The 23,962-nt window shown below is 35.6% G+C and overlaps 1 protein-coding gene across 7 annotated transcripts in view; it reads left to right on the top strand.

Moving 5' to 3' along the window:
* The window catches only part of Mef2c (myocyte enhancer factor 2C), a 160,394-nt gene that overhangs the window by 37,363 nt on the left and 99,069 nt on the right, over positions 1 to 23,962 (top strand). For 6 of the 7 annotated variants that reach the window (XM_013015873.1, XM_013015878.1, XM_013015880.1 and 3 more), the window contains exon 2: positions 20,195 to 20,390. In XM_013015873.1, the coding sequence (XP_012871327.1) occupies positions 20,337 to 20,390 (54 nt within the window). In that variant the 5' untranslated portion in view covers positions 20,195 to 20,336. Of the gene's footprint in view, positions 1 to 17,038; positions 17,124 to 20,194; positions 20,391 to 23,962 lie in introns of those variants that run through there. The other variant, XM_013015875.1, reaches the window with a different exon arrangement.

Raw genomic sequence — 23,962 nt, forward strand, 5'->3', positions numbered from 1 at the left:
CTTGGCCACCAAACGATTAAATCTTATTCTTCAAATCCCATCCTACATCTAGTTCCACTGTGTAATAGGATTTCCTCTCATGGTTGAATGGATTAGTCATGGAAGTTAGTTTTAATAGATCATAAATTATAATTATAAAAATCTTTATTTAGAAATAGGATATTGTTTCTCTCTATATAAATATATATATTCGCGTTACTTTTTACATTTGCATTGAAAAGCATGAGTTCATTTCACTGCAACAAAAGGGGAGAAATAAAGAAATATTTCATATTACTCATTTATTCAGTTGAGATTCTAATCTAGAATATTGTCCTTTTAAAAATGACTAGTATCATTTAGATTCTCACAAACACATGAAACGTTTACCAAGGAATCCAACACTGGCAAACACTTCGCTCCGTGTGACATGTTTTCTGCTTTGTCTCACTCTTTTATCCTCCTGAGCATTTTTTCAACATATTTAATGAAAACTAAAATCACAACAAAGAAATCATCACAATATTTCCCACTTCTTTATTTACTGTAATTTCACAGCTTATTCTGTATTCATAAATTCTCAGGGAAGGATTTTTCTCACTGTGTATCTTTTACTTTATTTTTTTTCTACATGATTGATGTCAGTAATTGCCCTGCCTGTTTCTAATCTGCTGCCTTTTATTATGTGTTGGAGAGTCATTGATCACCTGCTCTCCTCTTAATAGAAATATTGAAACATTACTGTCATAGATACAGAACATCAGGAAACATAAAGTGACGGGGCTTTCTTGAGTTACTAGAATTTTTTTTTCACTTTCAGTAAAGCTAAAGAAAAAAGATGTTGGCCACACTGTGATTTGAACGAGGGGCTCTACACCAGGTAGGCAGGTGCTCTGCCACTTGAGCCACACCCTCAGCCTTTTTGGGGGTTTTGTCCAGACCAGCCGGGGCCACAATCCACCTATTCATGCTCCTTTCATAGCTGATATGGCAAGGACAAGGTCCCATGTACAGGTTTTTCTTTTTGATTGAGTCTTACAAGCTATTATGCCCAGACTGATCTTTCCAACTGCAGCCTCTTGAATAGTATAGACATAAGCCAACATATCTACCTAGAAAATATTCTTGATAAATAAGATTTTCACCAAACCTGATGATTGGTCAAAGATTCAAAATATGTTTGATTGCCATACACAGGCACAAATGAAAGTTCTGAATTACTCGAAAGAAAAGACAGATTTTTAATTGAGTAGTTTTCAAAGGATTTAAGACAGTTTTAGAAACTTTTGTAGGAAACCTGGGCATGGTGGCACATGCTTGTAATCCCAGATTCTCAGGTGATAGAAATCAGGAAGATTAAAAAATACCTGTAAACTTAGCTGTTGGAGAGGCACACATAGGAGTATCATAATCAGAGGCCAACCCTAGGCAAAAGTATGAGATTTTTTTATCTTGAAAAAAATAGCTAAAAATAAGAGGTCTGGTGGTCTGGCTCAAATGGCATATCATTTACTTAGCAATCAGGAGGCCCTGAGTTCACATACCAATATTTAAAGAAGGAAGTTAGGATAGAGGGAAAAGTATGGAAGCCAGGTACTGGTGGTTCATGTCTGTAATGCTAGCTACTTAGAAGGCTGAGATACAGACAATCATGATTCAAGGCTAGCCTTGGCAGAAAAATCCAGCCAGCAAAATGTTAATCAGAGGAATGGCTAGAGTATCTGAGCAAGCAAAGCCAAACTAGCACATTGTCCTGAGTTCAAATCCCAATACTGACCCCCCACAGACACACACACACAAACACTGTCTGGGGTCAAGGACCTTGAAAAGTTGGGCAGTACTTTATTGACTAAAGGAAACTGTGCCAGGCATATGGGGATCTAGAAGATTACAGTTTAATGCCAGCCCAGACAAAATGTTTTCAAGAACCCATTTCAGTCAATAAAATGCTGGGCATGGTGCTGTGTACCTGTCATCCTAGCTACATGGGAAACAAAAACAGGAAGATCAGTGTCTAGGCAGGCCCTGGGGTTATAGCTCAAGTGGTTGAACACCTGACTAGAAGCTCAGTTGCTGCTGAGTCCAATCTCTGATAGCATGGAAAGAAAAAAGAAAGACAGAAAAATCTGAATGAGCAATGGAAAGTAAAGAGAAGTTTGAGAAAAGGAAACCATTTAAATAATAGAAATTATTTGAAGGATAAGAGAATGAAAATTGAGATAAGCTTCATAACTGTATTTAGTTTAGCCAAAACGATCAATAACAAAAGGCAACCCATAGCCCTTTTTAGGTGGAGAAAGTAGATAGAGCAGCAGTTACTCAAAGCGGGGAGACCATGAAACATAATTACTCCAAAAAAAGCAACGTTAAAAACACGAATGAAATAGTCCTTTGCTTTATTCACTTAGGAAATGTAGGAAGTGTGTGAACTGTGTGGAGCCAAGTGATACTCAAACACAAGGTAGATGTCCTAGAGGTCTTTCTGGGAAACAACCTAAGGCCAAAAGGAAATGAAAGATGATGCTGGGAAGTGCAGTCAGTAACTCTCCTTTCCAAACTTGAACATATGTGAACAAGCAGGGCATCAATGGCTCACGCCTGAAATCTTACCTACTCAGCCAGCCTGGTCATATCATTCTATATATGATATTGATATTATATATAATCATTCTATAATACATAATATAATATATTCTAATATACAACATATAATATACATTCTAATATATAACACCATAGCCCATGTAATAAGATAACATTATATATGATATCCACTTTCCAAAGCTCTTGAGTTGTTTCAAATAGCATCCCTATCATTAAACTATGAAATATCCTCTGAATTACACAGATTCTAAACAAATATTGAATCAAATAATTAAACCATTCAGTTTAAAAACTGTGAATGAGTCCTTCGTTATGAGACTGTCTCAGGTCTGCTCCTCGAAAAGTAGGATTGAAACTTGGTATGATCTTGGAAAAGTGGAGATTTGGTCAGAGGTTGTGAAACCAGGGAGAAAAAAAATGAACTCTAAATTCAAACCATGAAAAAGTGTTACCTACATACAAGTTTGGAATTGGAAAAGATGCAGAATTAAAATCAATGGAAAGGTAAACATGTGTTTTAAAGTTTATGTACTATGGAAACAATTAAAAATATTTGTTTGATGACCACATGCAACAAAAGTCTTTTTGTTTTGTTTTGTGGGCATGTTTGGGGCTTTTTGTTTGTTTAGTCAAGTTCTTGCTCTGTTGACTATGCTAGCTTCAGACTCTTAATTCTCTTGTTTTAGTTTCCTAAGTGCTGGGATTACAGGTGTGTACCACTGTACTAGGTTTAGGAGATTTTTTTGTTTTATTTTGTTTTGTTTTAGAACTCTGTGTATTTTGGGACTTAAAAGCTGAAAAACAAATGATTTGAAGTGAAAGGCTACCAAGATAGAGTGGAATGGAAACTAAGGGAAATTATTAAAAGAATAGGTGTGACTCAATCCACAGTTCTGGAGTGTCAGAAAGGAGGCCATGTTCACAAAATGCTGCTGTGCTCAGAGTCAGAACAAGAGGGGCAAACATAAAGCATTCTGAGAGGATTAGCTATAAGTAAGAACTTCCTGAGAGTCAGAGTTGTGAAATATCTGAATAGGTTACTGAGGAAAGTTATGCTGCTCCTTTTCCGGAAGGCCTTAAAAATAGGACAGGTGGAATCTTTGTGAAATAATTTGGGTATGATATTATGTGAAGTGAAGTGACCTTGCATGTCCCCTGCTGATAATACTATCTGGTATTTCTACTCTTACCTTGGCTGCAAGCAAATATAGATGCATTTCTACCCCTAAAGACGGAAATTTTAAATTCTTGTCTCATGTTGAAAAATTTACCTTTCTTGTCAAGACCCACTTTAAGATAAAAAGTATCCAAGCCCATTCTGAATTCCTCTATAGAAACCTTATTTATTAAGTATTCATATTGACTGTGTGTGTATGTGTATGTGTCCCCCACGTACACACACATGCACATGTCCTGGAGTTTGAACTCGGGGCCTGGGCATTGTCCTTGAGCTGTTTTTGCTCTAGGCTAGTGCTCTACCATTTTTATCCACAGCTCCATTTACGGGTTTTTTTTTGTGCTTAATTGAAAATAAGAGTCTTATGGACTTTCTTGCTTGAGTAGCTAGCATTACAGGTGTGAGCCAATTTTTTCAAAGGAGTTTTGCTATATTCATTATTTTTCCCTAGTTCATATGGTTTAAAAAAAAACAAGCATAATGTAATGTCAGGTTGATTTTCTCAGGGATGTGACCAAAAGTGATTATGTATGTGAATAATACACACCCTCCCTTTTGTAGAATGATCTTATTATTGGACACACAGCATAGGCATGAGTTATAATGATATAAGAATTACTCTGGAGATTCCTTCACTGTTGGAAGGTAGCATTTGCCACCAGCAGGCCTGTCCATCTCAATTAAAATTCTCAGGGATTTCCTGCTTATTTGGAGTCCTCTGAGAGGGCAGAGGGGAAAGCAGCAGCCATTTTGAGCTTTCTCTTTGCAATCAAACCACTCAGCATCTTGAATTCAGTCTTAGAAATGAAACGCCTGAGTTTTTTAATGGCCCTGACCCACCGTTCTTGTTAATTAGTACAGTAAAATATGTAAATACATAAATGAATATGCATGTGCTTATGTATCTAACATTGTATGGTGTTCTGCCCATGAAAGTGGAAAAAAAATGTCTGACATATGCTGAGAATCTACAAACTATTACTTCTTCACTTTTGTACGCTCTGATAAAACCAAGTCTGCCCAATATACTGTGGAAAAATAGCCATGAACATGTATAATGAACTGAAGTATGTGATTTTTCCGCAATTTAATATATTGCTAATTATGTCAACTGTTTTTGAATAATTAGCATTTTTACTAGGTATGTGTCTCATAAAGCTGATAGCCATAAAAAATCACTTCTACAATAATGTATTTAAAGAGCTTGAATTGCACAATTATACTCAGAGCTCAAACACAAGGAATTCTAAAGAAGTAGGTAAATATATATAAAGCTCTGAAGCAGCACTCCAGTGCACATGAAAGAATATTGTAGAGGACAGTAGCTGTAGATGATAAAGAGGAAGAGGAAACTTACATGGAGGGAAGAGGTACCAAGGAAAGGGGGAAACACCACGTACATGGAGAGTTGATTAAGGCTGCTTTTGAAACCTACTTGAGAAATTTTGAAGAAGAACAAGAAACCAGCTTGAAGCCTTGGAAACACGTCAGTAATATTCTGTAGAATTCTCATATTCATAAATGAAATGAACTCTTCTGTTCCATTAACAAGAAGATAAGGGTTTTTGGGTTGTTTTGTTTTTGTGCTAGGCCTGGGGCTTGAACTCAGAACCTGTGAACTGTCCTGAAGTTTTCCCCTCAAGGCTAGCACTCTACCCACTTGAGCCACAGCTCTACTTCTAATGTTTTGGTGGTTAATTGGATAGAAGAGTCTTATGAATTTCCCTGCCCAAGATGGATTTGAACTGTGATGCTCAAATCTCAGGCTCTTGAGTAACTAGGATTACAGGCGTGAGCCACCAGCACCAAACAAGATAGCTATTTTGAAGATTTTTTTCCCCAAAGTGTGTTGACTGTGTACTGATTTATATACTTTAATATGGTTAGCCTCGTCAGTAACCACATTCTTTTGTACAGATCACAAAGAAAGCTATTACTGCTGACATCATTCTTCTATCTAAAGCCAAATATTTAACTTGAGTTTGATTCTGTGCCCAATATGTAGTTTCAAGTTCTGAGTGTGGAACTAAATTTATATGGGTTTAAATTATGGCTCTAACATCTTGCACCTGTGCAGATTACAAACTTCTGTCCTCCAATTTTGTTTTCCACAAAATGGACATTACAGACAGTACCTGTGAGGAAGCTCATAGGTACTATGAGAATAAGGGCTAATATATATAAAGCTTTAGTGCCTTAGTATATATCGTTCCTACCTATTCGTTCTTTCCTTCCTTCCTTCCTTTTTTCTTTCTTTTTGTTGGTTGTGGGGTCTGAACTGTGGGCCTAGGCGCTGTCCCCCAGCTCTTCAGCTCAAGGCTAGAGCTCAACCCCTTGAGCCACAGCATCACTTCCGGCTTTTTCTGCTTATGTGGTGCTGAGGAATCGAACCCAGGGCCTCATGCGTGCAAGGCAAGCACTCTACCACTGAGCCACCTTCCCAGCCCATCTTTATTTATTTATTAAACTTCTCAATATGATTGTCTGAAGTTCATGATGTAAGTTTGGTCTTAACTGCTTATATTGCTTTAAGCTGAAGTGAACCCATTTTTTATTACCAAAAGATGGAAAATGTATATTAAAGAAAAGAAAAAGTGGGGAAAAAATTTTCTGTCATGAGTGGCTAATTGTTTTCCAGGAAGATGCACATTTGTGACACATTCTCCTCATTTTTGGTACTTTTATAAATTGTCTTCTATCTAGAACCTTAAAGGGCCTCTTAGAAATTGATTCCAGTTCTTTTTACATGCCTGTAGAAAATGTGACCCAAAAGGTTGACACTCAAAGATCCCACAGCTAGTGGGTAGCAGAACCTAGAAAGGGACTGACTGAAGTAGAACTTTCCTCTGCAACTGGGCGGCTGTGCCCTGATTGCGTTGTTCTTTGAGAAAAACTGCTCTAATTGCTCAATATTTCATTTGTATTTTGCTGTAAATGAACAGCTGTTTTCTCCACCTGAGCTTCATACTTGCACTTCTTTGCAAAGCTAGAAGAATAGTTCTCCATTGTTTGGGGATTTCTTCAACATGGCATACATACACAGCTAGGTTTTCTTTGTGTCAAGTGCTGAGCTGAATGGCAGCTGGGGCCATTCAGTGATCAGAGGAAAAGGGCTGCTCCTTTCTTTAGAGCTAGAATTGCCCAAACAGTAGTTCAGGTAAACTGGGAGAGAACATGACACATTCTGCAGCAAAGCAATCCGTCTTTATTTTTATGTATTTATTTTGTTTCCTGTTTTACCCACCTCCACCCCCATAAGAGACAGCTTGTTAGCATCCTTAGATCCAATAATCTTTGGAATCCACTTTGGGGATTGCTAATTTAAGCACTCTGAGATCTCTGAAAACAGTCATAAGCTTCCTTACACCCATGGGTGCTTTCTTTTTAAGTTCCAGATTTAAGGAGGTCAGGCCAAAATCTAGCCCATTTTAGTCATTTCTGATCTAGAATAGCTGAGGATTTCTTTAAAAAAAAAAAGAGGTAGTATTGTAATACTTTTTTCATTTAGTATTATCTGCCAAGGATGACTTGGGCTATCCTTGAAAACAGCCTGGGACAGAATGTGTAGACATGCTGAGATAAGGACTGCAGACTCAGAGCTGTCTCAACTCAGCTCTGGTCCCGGCGCCATCCCTCTGAAGTGCACCTACCCTTGCCCTGCCTTGGTCTTACCCGAGTAAACATTTTGCTTGTCTGAAAGCACTTCTATTCCTAGCTTTTTGACAGCTCACTTGCCATATCCCCTCATTCTAAATATGTGGAAAAGGAGATAAAGAGAGGTGATGAAATGACAAAAAATGGAGTGAGGAATGCTGCAAGTAGAGCAGAGGGGCTCATTTCTACTTGCCTGTTTTGCATGCAGTCATGACTGTGTTTGGGCAGGTCAAGTGAATGTATCCCAAAAGTCATCTTACCAGATAGAGAAGAAGGAGGTAGAAGGCAACATGAAATACAGGTGTTAGCACTGACAATGAAGTCAGACTCCATGTATTTTTATTACAATAAATACCTGTTCCATGATTCATTTAGCCAAAAATACAACGTTGATTTTACAAAGCTTTTCAAACATATGATTCCTTTTCATGGCATTTGATCCCTGATCAATAAAAGTATATAAGAATTAATATAGGATTTATGACAAATGGTATAACTCATATTACTTTACAAACAAAAAAGCCTTGTTCCTGAAATATGAAATAAAAAGAAAATGGTCTTGGATAAAGGACCAAAATTTATAAAGTTGTCTCAGAAAGTGACAGAGGAGGAAAAAGTAAAAATGTATGCCCTATGTTCTTTAAGTTTTAATTATATATGAAATGTTAACCCTTGTCTCTGAAAATACTATAATATTTGATCATTCCTGTCTTACGGTTTGGGGTTTTTTTGTTTTGCTTTTTGTGGATTTTTTGCTTTGGAGGTTTTGGGGGTGCTTTGGGGGCTTGGGGGGTGGTAGTTGTACCAGTATTGGGGCTTGAATTCAGGGCCTAAGTGCCCTCCCTCAGATTTTTAGTTCAAGGCTGGCATGCTGTTACTTAAGTTACAACTCTACTTGTGGCTTTTTAGTGGTTAATTGGTGATAGGAGTCTCACAGACTTTCCTTGCTGTGCTGGCTTTGAACTACAGTCCTCAGCTGTCAGCCTCCTAAGTACTAGGATTATAGGTATGAGCCATTGGCACTCAGTTCATCATGTTTTTAAATTAAACTTAACTCAGTGTCCCTACTTATCAAAAATTATAATCTTCAATTTTGTGTTTTTTGATCTCAAAAATTCTTTAATTGAAAAATAGTAGATGATTCTATTTGTCTTTTTATTTCAAGTTGGAAATTAATCTGTTTGGCTGGAGGCCACATAGCTTTCTCTCACTAGATAGAGCTGTCCAAAGGCATGTGAACATTTCCAATACAGTGAGACAATGGAATTTTCAAATATTGCTAAGCTCTTAATCAAAACTCTCCTGATTGCTTGGGAGTTAGATCCTTTGAGAGAGAAAATAAATCAACCTACCCAATGACTAAGTTACATTAGTAATGTCTTAGGATTGTTCATTTCTAAAGGTTAAAGAAGTGATTTTTATATAGCTCTGAATTTTAACATTTGCAGAAATCTTACAGTGTATTTGTCAGATTGTTCCTGGTGCTGTCCATATTTAGCATTATAAAATGAACTTACATTTCCGAGAATGACTTCAACCAGTTGGCATTGCTTTCATGAAATAACCACATTTCAAGGAAAGATACATCTTTGGATATAATTGATGTCAATTTAGAAAACTTTTGCATTATAATATATTCTCACTGCTTCAAAGTATTTTTAATTTTAAAAAATTATATAATACCGAAGTGAAAAAAGAACAAGTTTACATAATGAATTCCTGAAATTGGATTGCCTTCAACTGAATTTTTACAAATGAATGTGGTTCTGTTTTTTATTTAAGTCTCATAGTCTTATAATAGAATGCCTGTGTTGTTATTCCCACTGTATAGATGGGGAAACTGTCTTGGCCAAGTTTCTATCACCAGTGACAGACAGTCTTGGCATATTCATCCTCAAATAATGCCTCACTCTATGGTGGTTTATCTCCTTTCTCAGATGTCATCTTCTCAAATAACCCTTTACTGATAACATAGCCAATAAGCACCTACCTCTGCCCTTCCTGGCCACCTACCCCAGCTGGCTATCCTTTGGTATTTTCTCTAGTTAAAATCAAGATATTGGTAAGCTCATATATTGATTCTTTGTCTGTTTAGATTATGAACTTCATAAGTCTAGGTCCTTTGTTTTGGTCGCAAGGGTGTCCCTGGTATCCAGTAACATGTTTGTTGCCTTTAGGTCTTCATGACTAATAAGCAGACCAGATGTTTTAATTGACATCTGTGATATTAAACATCCCAATTGTGTCTCATGATGGCAATTAAGCCAGGGTTCGATTAATTGCCTATGGAGTCTGAGCTAAAATTTAGTTGTAAAATGCACAAACAGAAAAGACCCAATATGTTACAATAGTCTGTCTGCTCCTAAACTGTGGTATGGAGCCTGGACTGCATCCTGGCAGAGGATCTGTACTACATGCTTGCACATAATCTCATTTCTCACATAATCCTCTCCTTCCAGACCAGCATCCTTAACAAAAGTTCTGAAGTGTTAAATCTCTGTGTTACACAGCCTAGCATGTTTCACAGTGAGTGGGGCAGACTTAGAGAGTAGGCTTGGCCTGTAGTTTTGCACAGATAAAGGAAGGATATAGTTTTGAGAGGAATGCTATAACTACAAAGTGCATCCTGAAGGCCATTTAGCTCACAATGAAGGTCTGTGTTTTAAAATAGCACTATAACAAAGTAACTACAGAGTTTTGGCAGGGGCTTCAACTATTTATAGAACTAAGTAAGGCATGGTGAATAGCGCCACACTACACAATTCTCCCTTGCTGTAACTCCAAACTTACAAAAAGCACTGTAATTATATTTTTCTACTTAAAAAAAATCATAGTAGCCATTATCAGTTTAACCATACGGAAGCTCAGGCTGAGATTTCTTTTTTAAATGCATAGTTTTGATTTTCAACAGCTGCACTGGGTCTTTAATCATATATTATCTTTATGAAGCCTTTTTCTAACATATGTTAATTGGCTGTTTTCTGTGACAAATTATGAGCTCTTACTTTGATGAGGTTCAATTGCAATCATGTTGGAGTCGAGTACGTAGAGTTTCCACCCCTGCTGGCTCCTCAAACCACTACAAACATCCGCACGTCACTACAGTGCTGAGTAATGGCAGGATTTGGGCTGGCTGATTTTGCTACAGATTTTTTTTTCCACAGGATATTTTCAGCTTCTTTGTACTAAATCTGTTGCAGGGTTTGCCCTTTTTAGCAGAAGCATGCTCTAAAATTAACATCAAATCTTATTGCAGATTACTATAATACAGTAAGAAATATTTCATAATACGACACCCCAGCGTCTGTTTTGCTTTACTAATATTTCAACACATTTATTACACATTCTGAAAAAGTCACTCAGTTGTGAGGTTGGTGAGTTATTCCTTCTACATCATTGGAATTTTGTTACAGATAGTTGAAAATTGAATTTTCCTCTTTCGAGGGAAATAAGTTCGTTTTTGAGTAGATGATCAGGATTTTATTCACACGTTGTAAAGTCAATGCAGATAACTTTTTTTCTGAGTGTTGTCAAACATCAGAATGTTTAAAATTCCACTGTACAGTATTTTCTTCTTCCTCCGCTGTTACAAGTAATAAAAACAATTGGCCAAGTAATAAAAAACAATTACATGTTCAATCAAAGTTAATGTCCTTGAAGATGTATAACATCCATTTCTGTTCTCTCTCCTAATGTCAACTTTTAATGTATGATGAGGACTTGCAGACGTGTTCTAATCCATCTGCTCTGAGAAGTGTGACAGATAGCTTTCTTCAAATACTAACAGATGATCAGTGATAACTATAATTAGAATAGATATAAAAATACAGGCGTTTGTTTATAGTTATGGGAAAGTAGTCAAGGTAATTGATTAAGGCCTTCAGAACTTGTGTCAGACATGTCCTATTGGTGTTAGTTTAACTGTTTCTGCCTTGACATGTAAGGTAGACTACTCTAGGTAACTGCAGATTTCCAAAGCCATAGCTGAGGGGTCAGATTTCCATACAGGTATTCAAGTGTAGAATAAGATGAGCCAGATGTGAACAGGCGTTACTCCTCCTCAGGAGGCTGTTTTTAATCAGCAATTTCCCTAGAGTAGCACACAAGTCAATGAGCTCTAAATCCTCAGGCTATCTACACTCATGAGAAGGCCTGAGAACATTATTACAGAACCTGCAACTGAGCATATGTGAAAAAATTAGAGCAGAAATTAAGGGTAAGAAAGGTTAGCATGAATAGTCTTCTTTTGGTATTACTTTCTCAAATAGATGTAAAAAATGTCATTTCAAGTGCTTTTCTTTTCAGAAGGAATATCATTTCTAAATGCAGATTACTAGTGAAAAGTTATTATTGACTGATATTAGCCAGAACAGGTTAAAGGTATGTAGTAGTTTGAGAGTGTCCATGGGTTCAGTTTCAGCATGCTTGAAGGCTTTGTTGTCATTAGTGCCCCTGCCTTTATAGGATGGCTTCAGAAATCCTGCGTGATACTTTAGAGTGACTGCAAAGTCAATTGATGCACAGTGTCTTGTGCTCATGTGCCCAAGAAAATTTAGTTCCAGTTGGTAAGACACATGCTTAATTGGCTTAAGAAAATAAACCAAGGTAAAGAATGATGTGTAAATGAAACAGAGAACTTGGCACGTGGCTGTATGGAAGCCCGGGAGCCATGTGGCTTAATTGGGGCCAGTTGGGATCATTTAATGATTGCTGTCAGAAGATCAGATTTAATTCTCCTTATAAGAAGACCACAGTGGGATAGACTTAAACAAATTGTCATCAGAGGTTTCAGATGAACAAAACCTTAATTAGGTTGATTAGGATGCTGTAAAAGAGATGAAGAGAAATAGAAAAATTGATGAATTATGGGTTTTTGCATTGAGCCGTGTAGAATACTAATATTACCTATAAATTTCTGAGACTATTATGATATTGGAATATCATGTGTATTTGTATTTAAGGTTTTTTTGTAAACCATATAGATATCCAAAATCTAACAGGAGATTAAAAACCAACAGCACTTATTTTAAAAAGCTAATTTATCAAACATTTTCTACACTGGCAAGGGTATATAATATAGCTTTGGCATAATGGCAATGATATATCCTATTTTATGAACATTTTATGTGATAAAGAATTTGAGAAAGTAAACAATGGCAGAAGCACATTCCCTTTCAACGATGCAATTTTCAAGCATTTAATTTTTGAATACAGAGTAAAACATAGTTTTTATTGGGATATAGTTTTGATGATTCATATCACAAGTGCTGATTGATCATTTATTGGTTAAAAAATAGGACCACTCGGATGACTTAAACACAGTCTGTCCTTTATGTATTTAAAAAGACAAAAACGGGAATTTTAGTACACAATATGCTTACCCATGTGAAAATGCATAGAAATGGGGGAGACACATGCAAGCTCCTGAAAGAAAATATATAGCATTTACATTTTGATCAAGAAATAAGATATTCTAAAACTTGAGAAATGAGTGAACCCAATTTTTTTTCTTACAAGATCAGAAAATACCTGAGAATTCAGATTTACCTGAGAATTCAGATATTTGTCATAATACGATGAAAGTATATCTATAATAACAACATGTCTGCTTTGAAACCTAGATTGCTTCGGAGGCTGACAATTTTGTTTCTCTGCTGGTGGCATGGTAGGGTACGTAACTTGCTTTGTTCAATAACAGCAACAAAAAATCCAGCTGCATGTGCTTCTCGAGAGGTTACAGCTGGGGAGCAGAATATAGCGTGTGATGCTAAATAGAAGCTCTTGCTTTGTGGAGAAGACAGCATGGGCTTTACCTTTGTAGAAAGTCTTGTCATATCACGAAGTGGCCTCGAAGAAATGCTGCATGGTTATGAAAGTTTAGGAAAACAAAGACATGATAGAACCCTGAAAGAGTTACTTGATCTGATGGGAAAATACTAATATCTGTTGTAGAGTCAAGGATCATGAAGGGGTTTTCTGTTTTTGTCGGTTTGGAGGGTTTAATGTGTTTGTATTTTTTTGTTTTGTTTTTATTTTTTACTTATTTAGATCATTTGGAGGTTTTTTTGGCATGGGGATGCAACACAGTTTTAGCTAAAGAGGAGGAAAAAGGTACAAGACAGAATTTACTGTACTAATAACGACAGGGAAGCTGTGATTTCTTTGTGTTTATTAAATTGTTTCTAATTTGGTGTACTTTTCTGAAGGTCTGTGTCTCCTAAGTTCTGGAACTATGTAAATAAAATGGTTTATTTAAGTGATAATGGCAGGTTAGGCTCACTTATTAAATTAATTGCAGGGATTTTCAAAAAGAGCTCTTTTTAGCCTTATTATATTTCTGACATACATTTCATCTCATTCTGTCCTTGGGGAAGGATATTAAAGTAGGACTAGAAGCATTAACTTACCATTTCCAACAGCATGGTCATTGGGAAAATTGATATATTTCCCTAGTTATTTCTACTTTTGCAGCCTGAAGCTTTTCAGTGGAAGATACTTAAGACAAACTTCTTAATTTTTATAACACTCTAAATTTTTCTTAGTGTAGTGATGACTGTTCCAACATAAGTGAATTGTTGTCTGTGAGAAGGTGCTTACTGTGAGCTTTGTGAAGTGAGGTCTTCAGGACGTACCCAGGACTACACTGTTCACATGGTAGCTACACACCATGATAAGGCTTTCAGCTTGTGTCTCATCACTGAAACAATTTCTCAATCAGTAGGCCATTTTCCTCACACCAGTGTGCATCCTGTATTCCATGTGTGATACCACATTTAGTGGTCATAACTATCCTGCAGATGAAAAAGTATTTTCTTGGTGTTTGATAGAACAGTATTTCCACAGAACTTGGTCACCAGACTGCAGATATTCAGTGTATAAGTACCAATCTAGACACTTCAAAACCTGAGCTTCCTGACTCCCAAATTGATTCAACTTCCACTTCTCAGTAAAGGTTTCCCTTATGAATGTACATATCACCCAATGTGGAAGAAATAACTGTATTATCAAAGCTCATAGAACTCATAAACTTTATAGACCAATATAGACAATTTGCCCCATGAAGGTTAGAATGTGTTTGTGACTTTAAATAAGTAGCACTATCCCACAATACTGTGAAATTTGTGAAATTATGTACTTAATCACAATAAAGAATTTGAAAAAAAAGTTAACCCTTATTCTGCATGCAAGATGCTATAGAAATATGGCAAACATTTACATAAGGTGATCATCTGCTTCTGTATAAGCAAACCATAACAAAGTATTCTTAGTAATAGCAAGTAAAGAAAATACCTCTGCTGAAGTATACAAACCTAAAAAACAGCAACAAAAAAACCCATCTAATTTTGTTAATCAAACAGTAGCTATTAGTTCCTACAATCTGCTTTACACCACAATAGATACTGGAAATACAAAGGTTAGACAAAACAGAATTGTCAGGTAATTTCTACCATGGAAAGTGCTACAGGAGAGGGACTAGGTACTTTAAGAGCTTATCACAAGGAAATTAGACTTGAAAAGATGTGGAATGCTTCCTCAGGAGTGAAACTCAGCTGAAACAGAAAGAAGAGGCAATAAGGGAAAGAACATTCCAGGCAGAAGGAATTGCATATGCAAATGCCCTGTGCTAGGAAGAAGCATGACAGGTGTGAGAACTGAAAAACATCATCGGCTGTATTTGTTTTTTATGTGAGCATTATGATGTTACTGAGCCCTGACAACAATTCAAAACTCATCATATTGATACTGAATTAGAATACATTGGGAATACCTTTTGTGTTTAGCAAGATGGTATTTATCCCATGAGTCTTGGCAATGTGACTTTAAACTTAACTATTCATATTCCTAGCCAGAATAATGCAACATACTATAAATTACATGGTAAGCTTAGAGAAAAGCTGAGTAATTTTTGCTAGCAAGGAAATACTTCTCAGTTTATCACATAGTTAAGCATCAGTAAGAATAATTGGGTTATTCCATTTGAAGTTCAGAAGAGTCTTAAGGGGAAAAAAGGTAAACGTTCTGCTTGTTCTTTTTAACTGAAGTATAATTGCATGCCTCATATGTCTTTCAAACAAGCCATAAAATAGAAAGCTAAATGTATCTAAATGCAATGTAATGAGCGAAGTTTTCCACTTAAAATGATAATGAATCATTTAATAGTTTGAGTCAGTAATACCAGGTATGCAGCACCTGGCCTACAATCATTTTTGTCCCTGTGTAGCTAGCTTGTATTTTTAACAGTATTTTTTCTTGTATTCTTACAATGTGCTTACTTGCCAGCCTTGAGTTTTGTGAGCATTCTGGAAAGAGGCTAATGTTAATGAAAAGGTAGGTCAATGAAAAGTTATTTGCTAATATGAATAAAAGAATCTCAGAATTATTTTTTGCAAATTGGTATCATAAATCTTAATGTTTTATCCTTACTCACAGGCTGTATTTAAGTGACTATATAGGCCTTATTGCAGCAAAATACGTGCTTTGCAAAGATAATTTTAGCAGAAGAGAATTAATTTCTTCCCACATCTTTTAATGTGGCACGGCAGTCTCATTGTAAGATCAAAACTTGGAACTGTTATGTTTAATTCCTAAATCAAAGCGCTGTGGGAAGAAGATTGAAATCTGCTGATGACTCAGATTTACTTGATAGGTGGCTTTCTTCCTACAGAAACTTTATGGTAGACTGCCATTTCCACGATAGAAAGAACCACCAGGGAGGAGATTAAAATAAATAGTTTCACTATAGACTGAAAGTTTGTTAGTTACTTTGGCTCCTAGTTTAAAATTTCCTTAAAAGAATAATGTAAGAATTCTTGTCTCCCTAACATAACTTTTTTTAAAAAAATTGTGAGTGAACAAATAGTATCTTTTATCAACAAACATTGATCTTGGGGATGGATAGCCTTCAGAATACCATCCTTCTACCAAAAAAAACAAAAAAACAAAAAACCTCTCATTTATATTTTTGACTCTTTTTTTCATATAGAACTTTTTCTTTGCCTCAAAGCCAGAGTGCTTAGCTGCGCTAATTTTGTCAGAGGAGTTTTGGAAGGTAGGGGAGATGGCAATTGAGATGTATTTGCTGCTTCACTCACTTGTGTTATGTTTGTTTTATTTTTATTTCTTGAAGTAATCAGAACATTAACCTAGTGCTGAAGTTGTTTTGCAAATAAAATTCTCAGCGCATGTCTCAGATCTGGATTTCTCTCATTGTCCCTTCTCTGAACCTCTCCAAGGCCTCAGCGTGTGGGGTGAGATGCCCTGCACACTCAGACGGTTCTGCTCAGAGAAGGAAGTGGGGAGTTTTGGTTCCCATTTTACACTTCTGGAACAGTTTAGGGAAGGAAGCACCTTTACACCTTTTATTGTTCGTGGTTGCTGACATCATATCCTTCCCTGACCAGTCTGTGCGTGTTTCCTGCCATTCTGTCAAGATTCTTCTGTGTTTCTGGGAGGGATTAGTCCCAGAGAGGGCGGGAGGCAGGGAGGAAGAGGGCAAGAAAGAGTGAAAGGGGGGGAGGGAAGGGGGAAGTGTGTGTCAATCAAAGCAACTTGTTAGTAAATGAGGGAGCCCAGTAGGAGAATGATCTTTTGCATCTGTCCAGAAGTAATTCTTCTTTACTGGTGCCTCACACCACTTTGCCGTCGTCTGTCTGCTTGTGCCAAACTCAAAAGTGAACAGAAGCCTGCCATAATGAAGTTCCCCTTTTTAGTAAGGCTCCTGATTTTACTTTTCCTTTATTTAGGTTGGAAAAAAAATTTTTAAATGCAGTCTATATGGTGTAACTATAGTATAACATTTCTTTTTTTTCTTTTCTTTTTTAATTACTGATTGTTTATATGTAACTCTGTCATTTTCCAAGAATGGTTCTTTCATGTGGAAAAAAGTAGCGGCTAGGCTGTGGGAATTATTTTAAGCATATGGTCCTTGAACATAATGAAAGTTTTCAGCATAACTTGAAATTCTCCTACATGTACCTTAGTTCTCCTTTTTTCATATATATGTAAATGGATTAACACATGGTAAGGTTATATACTCTCTTTTTCCTGGCTCTATAGGCCTTCTACAAATTCATACCTGAGAGTAGCCTTATGGTATACTTTGTATGTATGTGTGGAAAAGCTAGATTAGAGAATTAGTTTGACTAAGAAAACGACTTTTGAGCTATTGCTAACCTTCTAAAGTCTTTAGCTTTTCATGGAGAGCCTTGGATTGTGAATATAATCATATGTTCTAAGCCACATACTTAATGACACATTTTGCTACACTAGTATCACTGCTGTGCATTGCCCTGCATGGGGACTTTATACCAAGTTTTCATTTTATGAATATTCAGAACGCATTATTTTAGGAAATAGATATACAAAAATATTGATACAAAAATAAACGGTCTAATTCTATGGCAGTTTAAACTCGTGTCTCTATGACTCCGCATGTTTCAAAAAGGAAAATATATTTAATGCCATTTTCATCGACCATTTTGTACAAGTGCCCATACACATAGGCACATTGGTGTACATGCCCACATGGATGTATCTTTCTGGAAAAATATTCTCTATTATGTTTTTTTAAATATTTCTAAAGTCTTTGCTATTTTTGAAGGCGTCTTTGTTTCCAAGTTGTGAAACATGGGCGGCGATGCAAAGGAACTCCTCTGAGTTTGGATCTTTCTCAGGAGACTTTTCTCCAGGGCTGTCTCTCTACTTGTTTGGTTATTTGTATTTTGAAATTGGGAGCTGTGGACCTTCTCTGCATCTCTGCCTTGTCACCACACTCTAATCTGTTTTCCCTGACCTTCCACCTTCAAGGGAATAAGTGCTTAGGCAGGCATAGTCCGGTAAGCCGATAGTGTCACAGGCCTTAGCTAAATGAAAGGAAGGGAAATCGTCCCATAGACATTTGCTGTGGATTTGTGGACTGGCTTTTCTGTCACAGAAAAAGCCTGTTTGTTTCTTCAGGGTCTCACACATGTCTGGGAAATTCCATTCTAATACTCTGCTTGTTTCTGAGGTAAGACTGAGAAATGCAGGGATGTTGCCCAGCTTGGTGATATTTCAGACTATTGCTAATAATAGATAGACAGTATTTGATAACACTGAATATAGTGTGCCATTTTGTGTTGTAGGGTTTTCATATTTTATGGGATTTTAATGTATCCGATAGCTAATGTTTTCAGACGTATTTGCCAAGTGGGCATTGTTTTTGTAATTTTAAAAAGCTTTGGAATCATTTCCAACATTTATGGAGTAATAGTATTTGATAAGCACTGTGTAGTCATGATGGAATTTTACATATATACATATATATAGATATATATTCTGATAGGCAGAACTAAGCTGCAGTTTAGTAAAAGGGCAATGGGCAAAAGAGAATGGATAGTCTTAGTATTTAAGCCATGCTTAATCCACCAGAACTAATTGTATCATAATAGCTTCTGCAATTAGATAATCACAGAAACTTATATTCTAGAAAATTTACTCAAAGAATCTGGAGGTTTAAATTTTAAAAATCTAAAGACAGCTAATAATCAGACCAAGTATTTTAACAGCCTTCCTGCTCCAAGAACCTTGAGCTGAATCCAATAATCTATTAAATAGCCAGGACAGTGGCTTAGCGTTACATAATACATGTGGGAATTTATCAGGCCTGTTGTCAAACACCAACTAAATACACAGGGAAATTCTGAGTGGTGTGTAAAGTGGTTAGGTCCTTTGCCATAAGATGAAATAAAATAATTGAAGCTGTTGCTTGCAAATGAAAAACCATTGCGCAAGGCTTTTTTGTTAACTTTTATACTTCATAGCCTTTCAGTTCCCTTATGCTCAAATATAATTTAAAACATAGAAAAATATATGCTTTTAATATTCTTGGTTCCTTGGGTTTGTCTTGTGTAATTGAATATAATGTCTTTCATTTTAATTCATGACCTGAAGCTCTTCAGTATATAATATCAAAACCTTTCTAATTCTATATCTGACTCCCCAAAGAGACATATCATTTTAAATCTTTAAATTTAAAGGACTGATGGTTTCTTGTTTATATATATATGTATGTAGTTACAAATAAAATAATAGTAAGTTTTTGCACCATATTTTTTCTGTCAGTGATTGGCTTTTATTATTATTTTCAATTTACAATTTAAGGAAAAAAGAATCTCACTGCAATAATTGCTTGGAAGGTAGGATGAAATGTCCCATATGAATTTTACTGTGGCCTCACAGTGATTTTTTAAAATAAGATTAAAGGATTTATATTTAAATTAGTTGACTTTTACATACATCAAATAGCACTTTCATAATCGTCCACCTATTTGCATAACTAGGGACGTTATCACCTCTGCTGTCAAAACATGAGATTGTTTTCCCTTCAGAAATGAATTAGCTGCCCTACTTAGCATACACAGGTACATAAAGGTTCATTAACTCTCTGATATAGGTAATATTTCATAATAGGAGGGTGAAAATTGTCACCTAATTTCATTAAAAATATTAAGAAACCCTTTACAAAAAATACATTTCATTTCAAGTGTTAGGCTTGAAAGCATCGTTTTCATCATTTAAATGACTTCTTAAATTACTTATGAGCTTATTTTAATTATAAAAACAAACCATCCTGACTTAATGTGCTCCCCCATGTGATATACCATGTGCTTTTTAATAAATATTTTCATTGATGTGATTGTTTTGCTTCCATATAGTTTATTCCCTTGATAAAACTGGGTGATATCTCTTATGAAACTGATTTGCTGCTAAAACATTACTTAATTTTTCTTTATGTTTCAGCAGGAACGAATGCAGGAATTTGGGAACTGAGCTGTGCAAGTGCTGAAGGAGGAGACTTATTTGAAGGAAACAGGAAAGAGAAAGAAAAGAAAGGAAAAAATACATAATTTCAGGGACGAGAGAGAGAAGAAAAACGGGGACTATGGGGAGAAAAAAGATTCAGATTACGAGGATTATGGATGAACGTAACAGACAGGTGAGTGGAGTAAACTTTTCTTTTTATCGATATTTAAAGTATTTTTTTATCTTTCTCCCAGATAGCTTAATGATACTGAAAATATCTTGAACTTATAAATAGCCATTGAAAGAAGTTTTGTGAAATACATATATAGCAAGTTTAAAGTGATGAAAGTCTCTTAAATGAAAGGGGTTAAATCACCTCAATTGTTAGAAATATAGTTTAAGCATTCATTATTATTCACTTTGCATTTCCACATGAATCTTAAATGCGAGCTGCATTTGTATGACATGAATAGCTTAATAATTAGGAGTTAATAAGCATATCATTGCTGCATTGCATGCATCACCAAACAAAGATATTCTTATGTTCATGGGAACTAGGTCTTTTGTGGTCAACCATTACTGTTTTGTAATATAGGCTCAATATCTCTTCTGAAAACAGCTTTCATTCTTTTCACCATAAAGAAGACTTTGAAATACATCCAACGTACTTTAAGATTGTACTGACAATAACAACAACGAAAACACCCACACAAGATACTAGTTACTATCACACACTCAGGCAAGAACCTTCATTTAACTCATACTATTCTCTTTAAGTCCTAAATTTTAAACTTCAAGGCAGATAGTATTACAGTTTTTCCTACACCTCCAGTGACAAGGTCTCTATGACACTATCAGTTGTAAAGACTACACATACAAGACTTGTGTGAATGCCTGTGATCTCACTCACTTGCCTTCATATTTGGGAAGAGTGCATTCAGATCAGCTGTGTAAGGTTAACTGAGTGGCTTGTCACACCCTAATATGACAAAGATCAAATAATGGGTCCTTGAGAGGCCTCAGTACTACAGCATCCCAGCTAGAGAATACGGATAATGAACCATCGCCATCAAAGAGAAAAGTGTTTTACTAACAACCCATTTACACTGAAGAAAGCTAGACAGCCTCAGGAGTGGCCCATAAGAGTATAATTTCCCCAAGTAAAACCACTCATCCTTCATGTGCTCTCTTTTTAATATTCCTGGACCTATGTATAAAACTAGAATAGATTCATTTATATTAAAACTCAGTGTTATTATTCAAAAAATCACAATGAATAGAAATTATTATTTAGGGCATCAAAAACATTTGGCTATTAAGAATTAAGAAACTTTTCAGGTTTTTCAAACATATTTCCTTAAGTTATTATATATTTTTAAATGTATGGAATTTTGAACTACTTTTCACTGAATATTAATCCAAAGGATAAATAATACACGATTTATGGTGGACTCCTTTAGTGTTTTCATATAGATTTGTCACCTTAGGGCAAGACAGAAAGTACTAACTGAAATGTTTTTAAAAGATAGAAATATTGAACATCATATTCTGAGACATTTACAATTGTTGGGTCTATAACCTGATTTTATTGCAGTCAGAATTAGTATGAATTAGCATGAACACTTCATTAGTATTACCATATAGTTTGAGATTTTATGGGATTCATTAAATGTTTTAATTTACAAAGACAGAAGAAAAGTTTTTCAGGATGTATTCATAAGCTTGTTATAAAGTATAAAGTAATATAAAACTAACATAGAATATAAGAATGTTTACACCATACTTTTGGACTAAAAAATGAACCTATTTAAGTCACATTTACATTTGCTGTTCCTCTCATCCATATTAGAACTGTCACCACAATATTAGGAAAAGAAAAATTATTTTAATCCAGCTGACTTGGATTTTTTTAAATCCTAAAGATGGATTCCTTGATTTTATTTTGTAGAATTTAGGAACCATTCTTCTGCCTATTCAGTAAGTATAATAGGCCCTTTTCAATACTCTGAAATGGAGTTAGTAAAGTTGAAAAATACCATGTTGTAATATTTATTGCAATGACTGTTTTTACAAGAGGATGACGTTTTGAACAACTGTCTTACATTTGATGGTAGCCAGGTTCACTCCTTCTTTCCTATGAGAGTGGTCCACAGAGCCATTTGGAAGAGAGCTTTATTTAAAATATATAGGTCACAGCTGATCAAATCTAGCAAATCTATGAAGGTACCTGTAACCTGGGTTTCCTTTAAGTTCTGTGGGCCTGTAGAGAAAAGAAAAGTGTTAGCTGCTTTACCCCTTTTGAAGCTCTCCCTCTGTGGACGGACTAGAAGAGCCTTACATAGCAGCTCACTATCATCTTTTCATTAAAATAATAAAGGCTCTTCTGCCATTGCACTTCCTTATTTGGCTACACAAATTTGGCATGTTTTTAGCAGAAAAAGAAATATTACTTAAAATTAAATATCACAGAACTGGTGAGCTAAGTTGTAAGTTAAAAGTTGAAAAAAACAAAGTTAAAACTGTTGTAAAACAATAATTTAAACTGAATTTTTTCCTTTACCTTTTATAATGGAAGTGAAGAACATCTAGAATTCAGAAAACGTTGTTGCATTCATAAAGTAGCTCAGGAAAGAATAAAATTTAACTGCTTTTTTGTATCATAATTTTTTTTAGGATTTTAAAAAACCAGGGTCTTGGAGCCGAAAGTGTGGCTCAAGTGCTAAAGCACTAGCCTTGAGTGCAAAAGCCAATGAGAGCACAAAGCTCTGAGGTCAAGTCACAGTACCAGCATAAGACAAAACTAAAAACAAAACCACTGTGTTTAGTTTACAACCTAAACAAGTTCGTTTCTTAACCAAATGCTGGTGGTTCATACCTGTAATCCTAGATACTCAGGAGGCTGAGATCTGAGGATTGCAGTTGGAAGCTAGCCTGGACAGGAAAGTCAAGACTCTTATCTCCAATTAACCACCAGAAAAAATGCAGGTGGAGCTGTGGCTCAAAGAAGTAAAGCACTGTCCTTGAGTGAAAAAACTCAGGGACAGTGCCCAGACTGAACTCAAGCTCTACAGCCCATACACACACACACAATTTGAAAAAGACAGTTTTTTTAAAGTTACTCTTTAGAAATAAATAGAATCATGAACTGTCAGTTTATCTTAGAGACAAATTCGTACAGCTTAATAAAAGTGGTTACTACGTTCTAAGAGCTGTATGTTGTTTCATTTAATCTTTAGTAACTCCATTTTATAGCTGATTTATTTGTTAACTTAATAAATACTACTAGAATATTGTGTGTAAAGGATCTTGTAAGCAGAGCAAGGTCCTATCCCAAATCTCTCACAGTCAAAACAAATCATGCTTTTTTTTTTTTTTTCCTCAATGAAGACATAATACATCTAGCATGATATAATGACGAAGGGCCTTTTCTTTTTAACAAACCTGTTCTGGTCCCAGTTTACTTCACTTACCACTTTCTAATATGACTCATCCTGGAGATATTTAACCTCTCTGTGCTTCATTAGCTCTTCCATCTGTACAGTGAGAATTTTTTTAAAAAAATAGGATCTACCTCATTATATCACTAAAATAATTAAATGAGATGATAAACATAAAATGCTTAGAACAAAAGTATAATAATATAAATGAGTAAAATAAATTTACCCATTAACCATTCCTACTAAGAATTGTGCTCATTGAACCATTAGTACTTATAGTTAGTATGATTTCTGTCCAAACACGGTACAAGATACTGCTGGAACTGAA

Source organism: Dipodomys ordii, unplaced genomic scaffold (assembly GCF_000151885.1).
Source record: "Dipodomys ordii isolate 6190 unplaced genomic scaffold, Dord_2.0 Scaffold28, whole genome shotgun sequence".
Classification (NCBI taxonomy): domain Eukaryota; kingdom Metazoa; phylum Chordata; class Mammalia; order Rodentia; family Heteromyidae; genus Dipodomys; species Dipodomys ordii.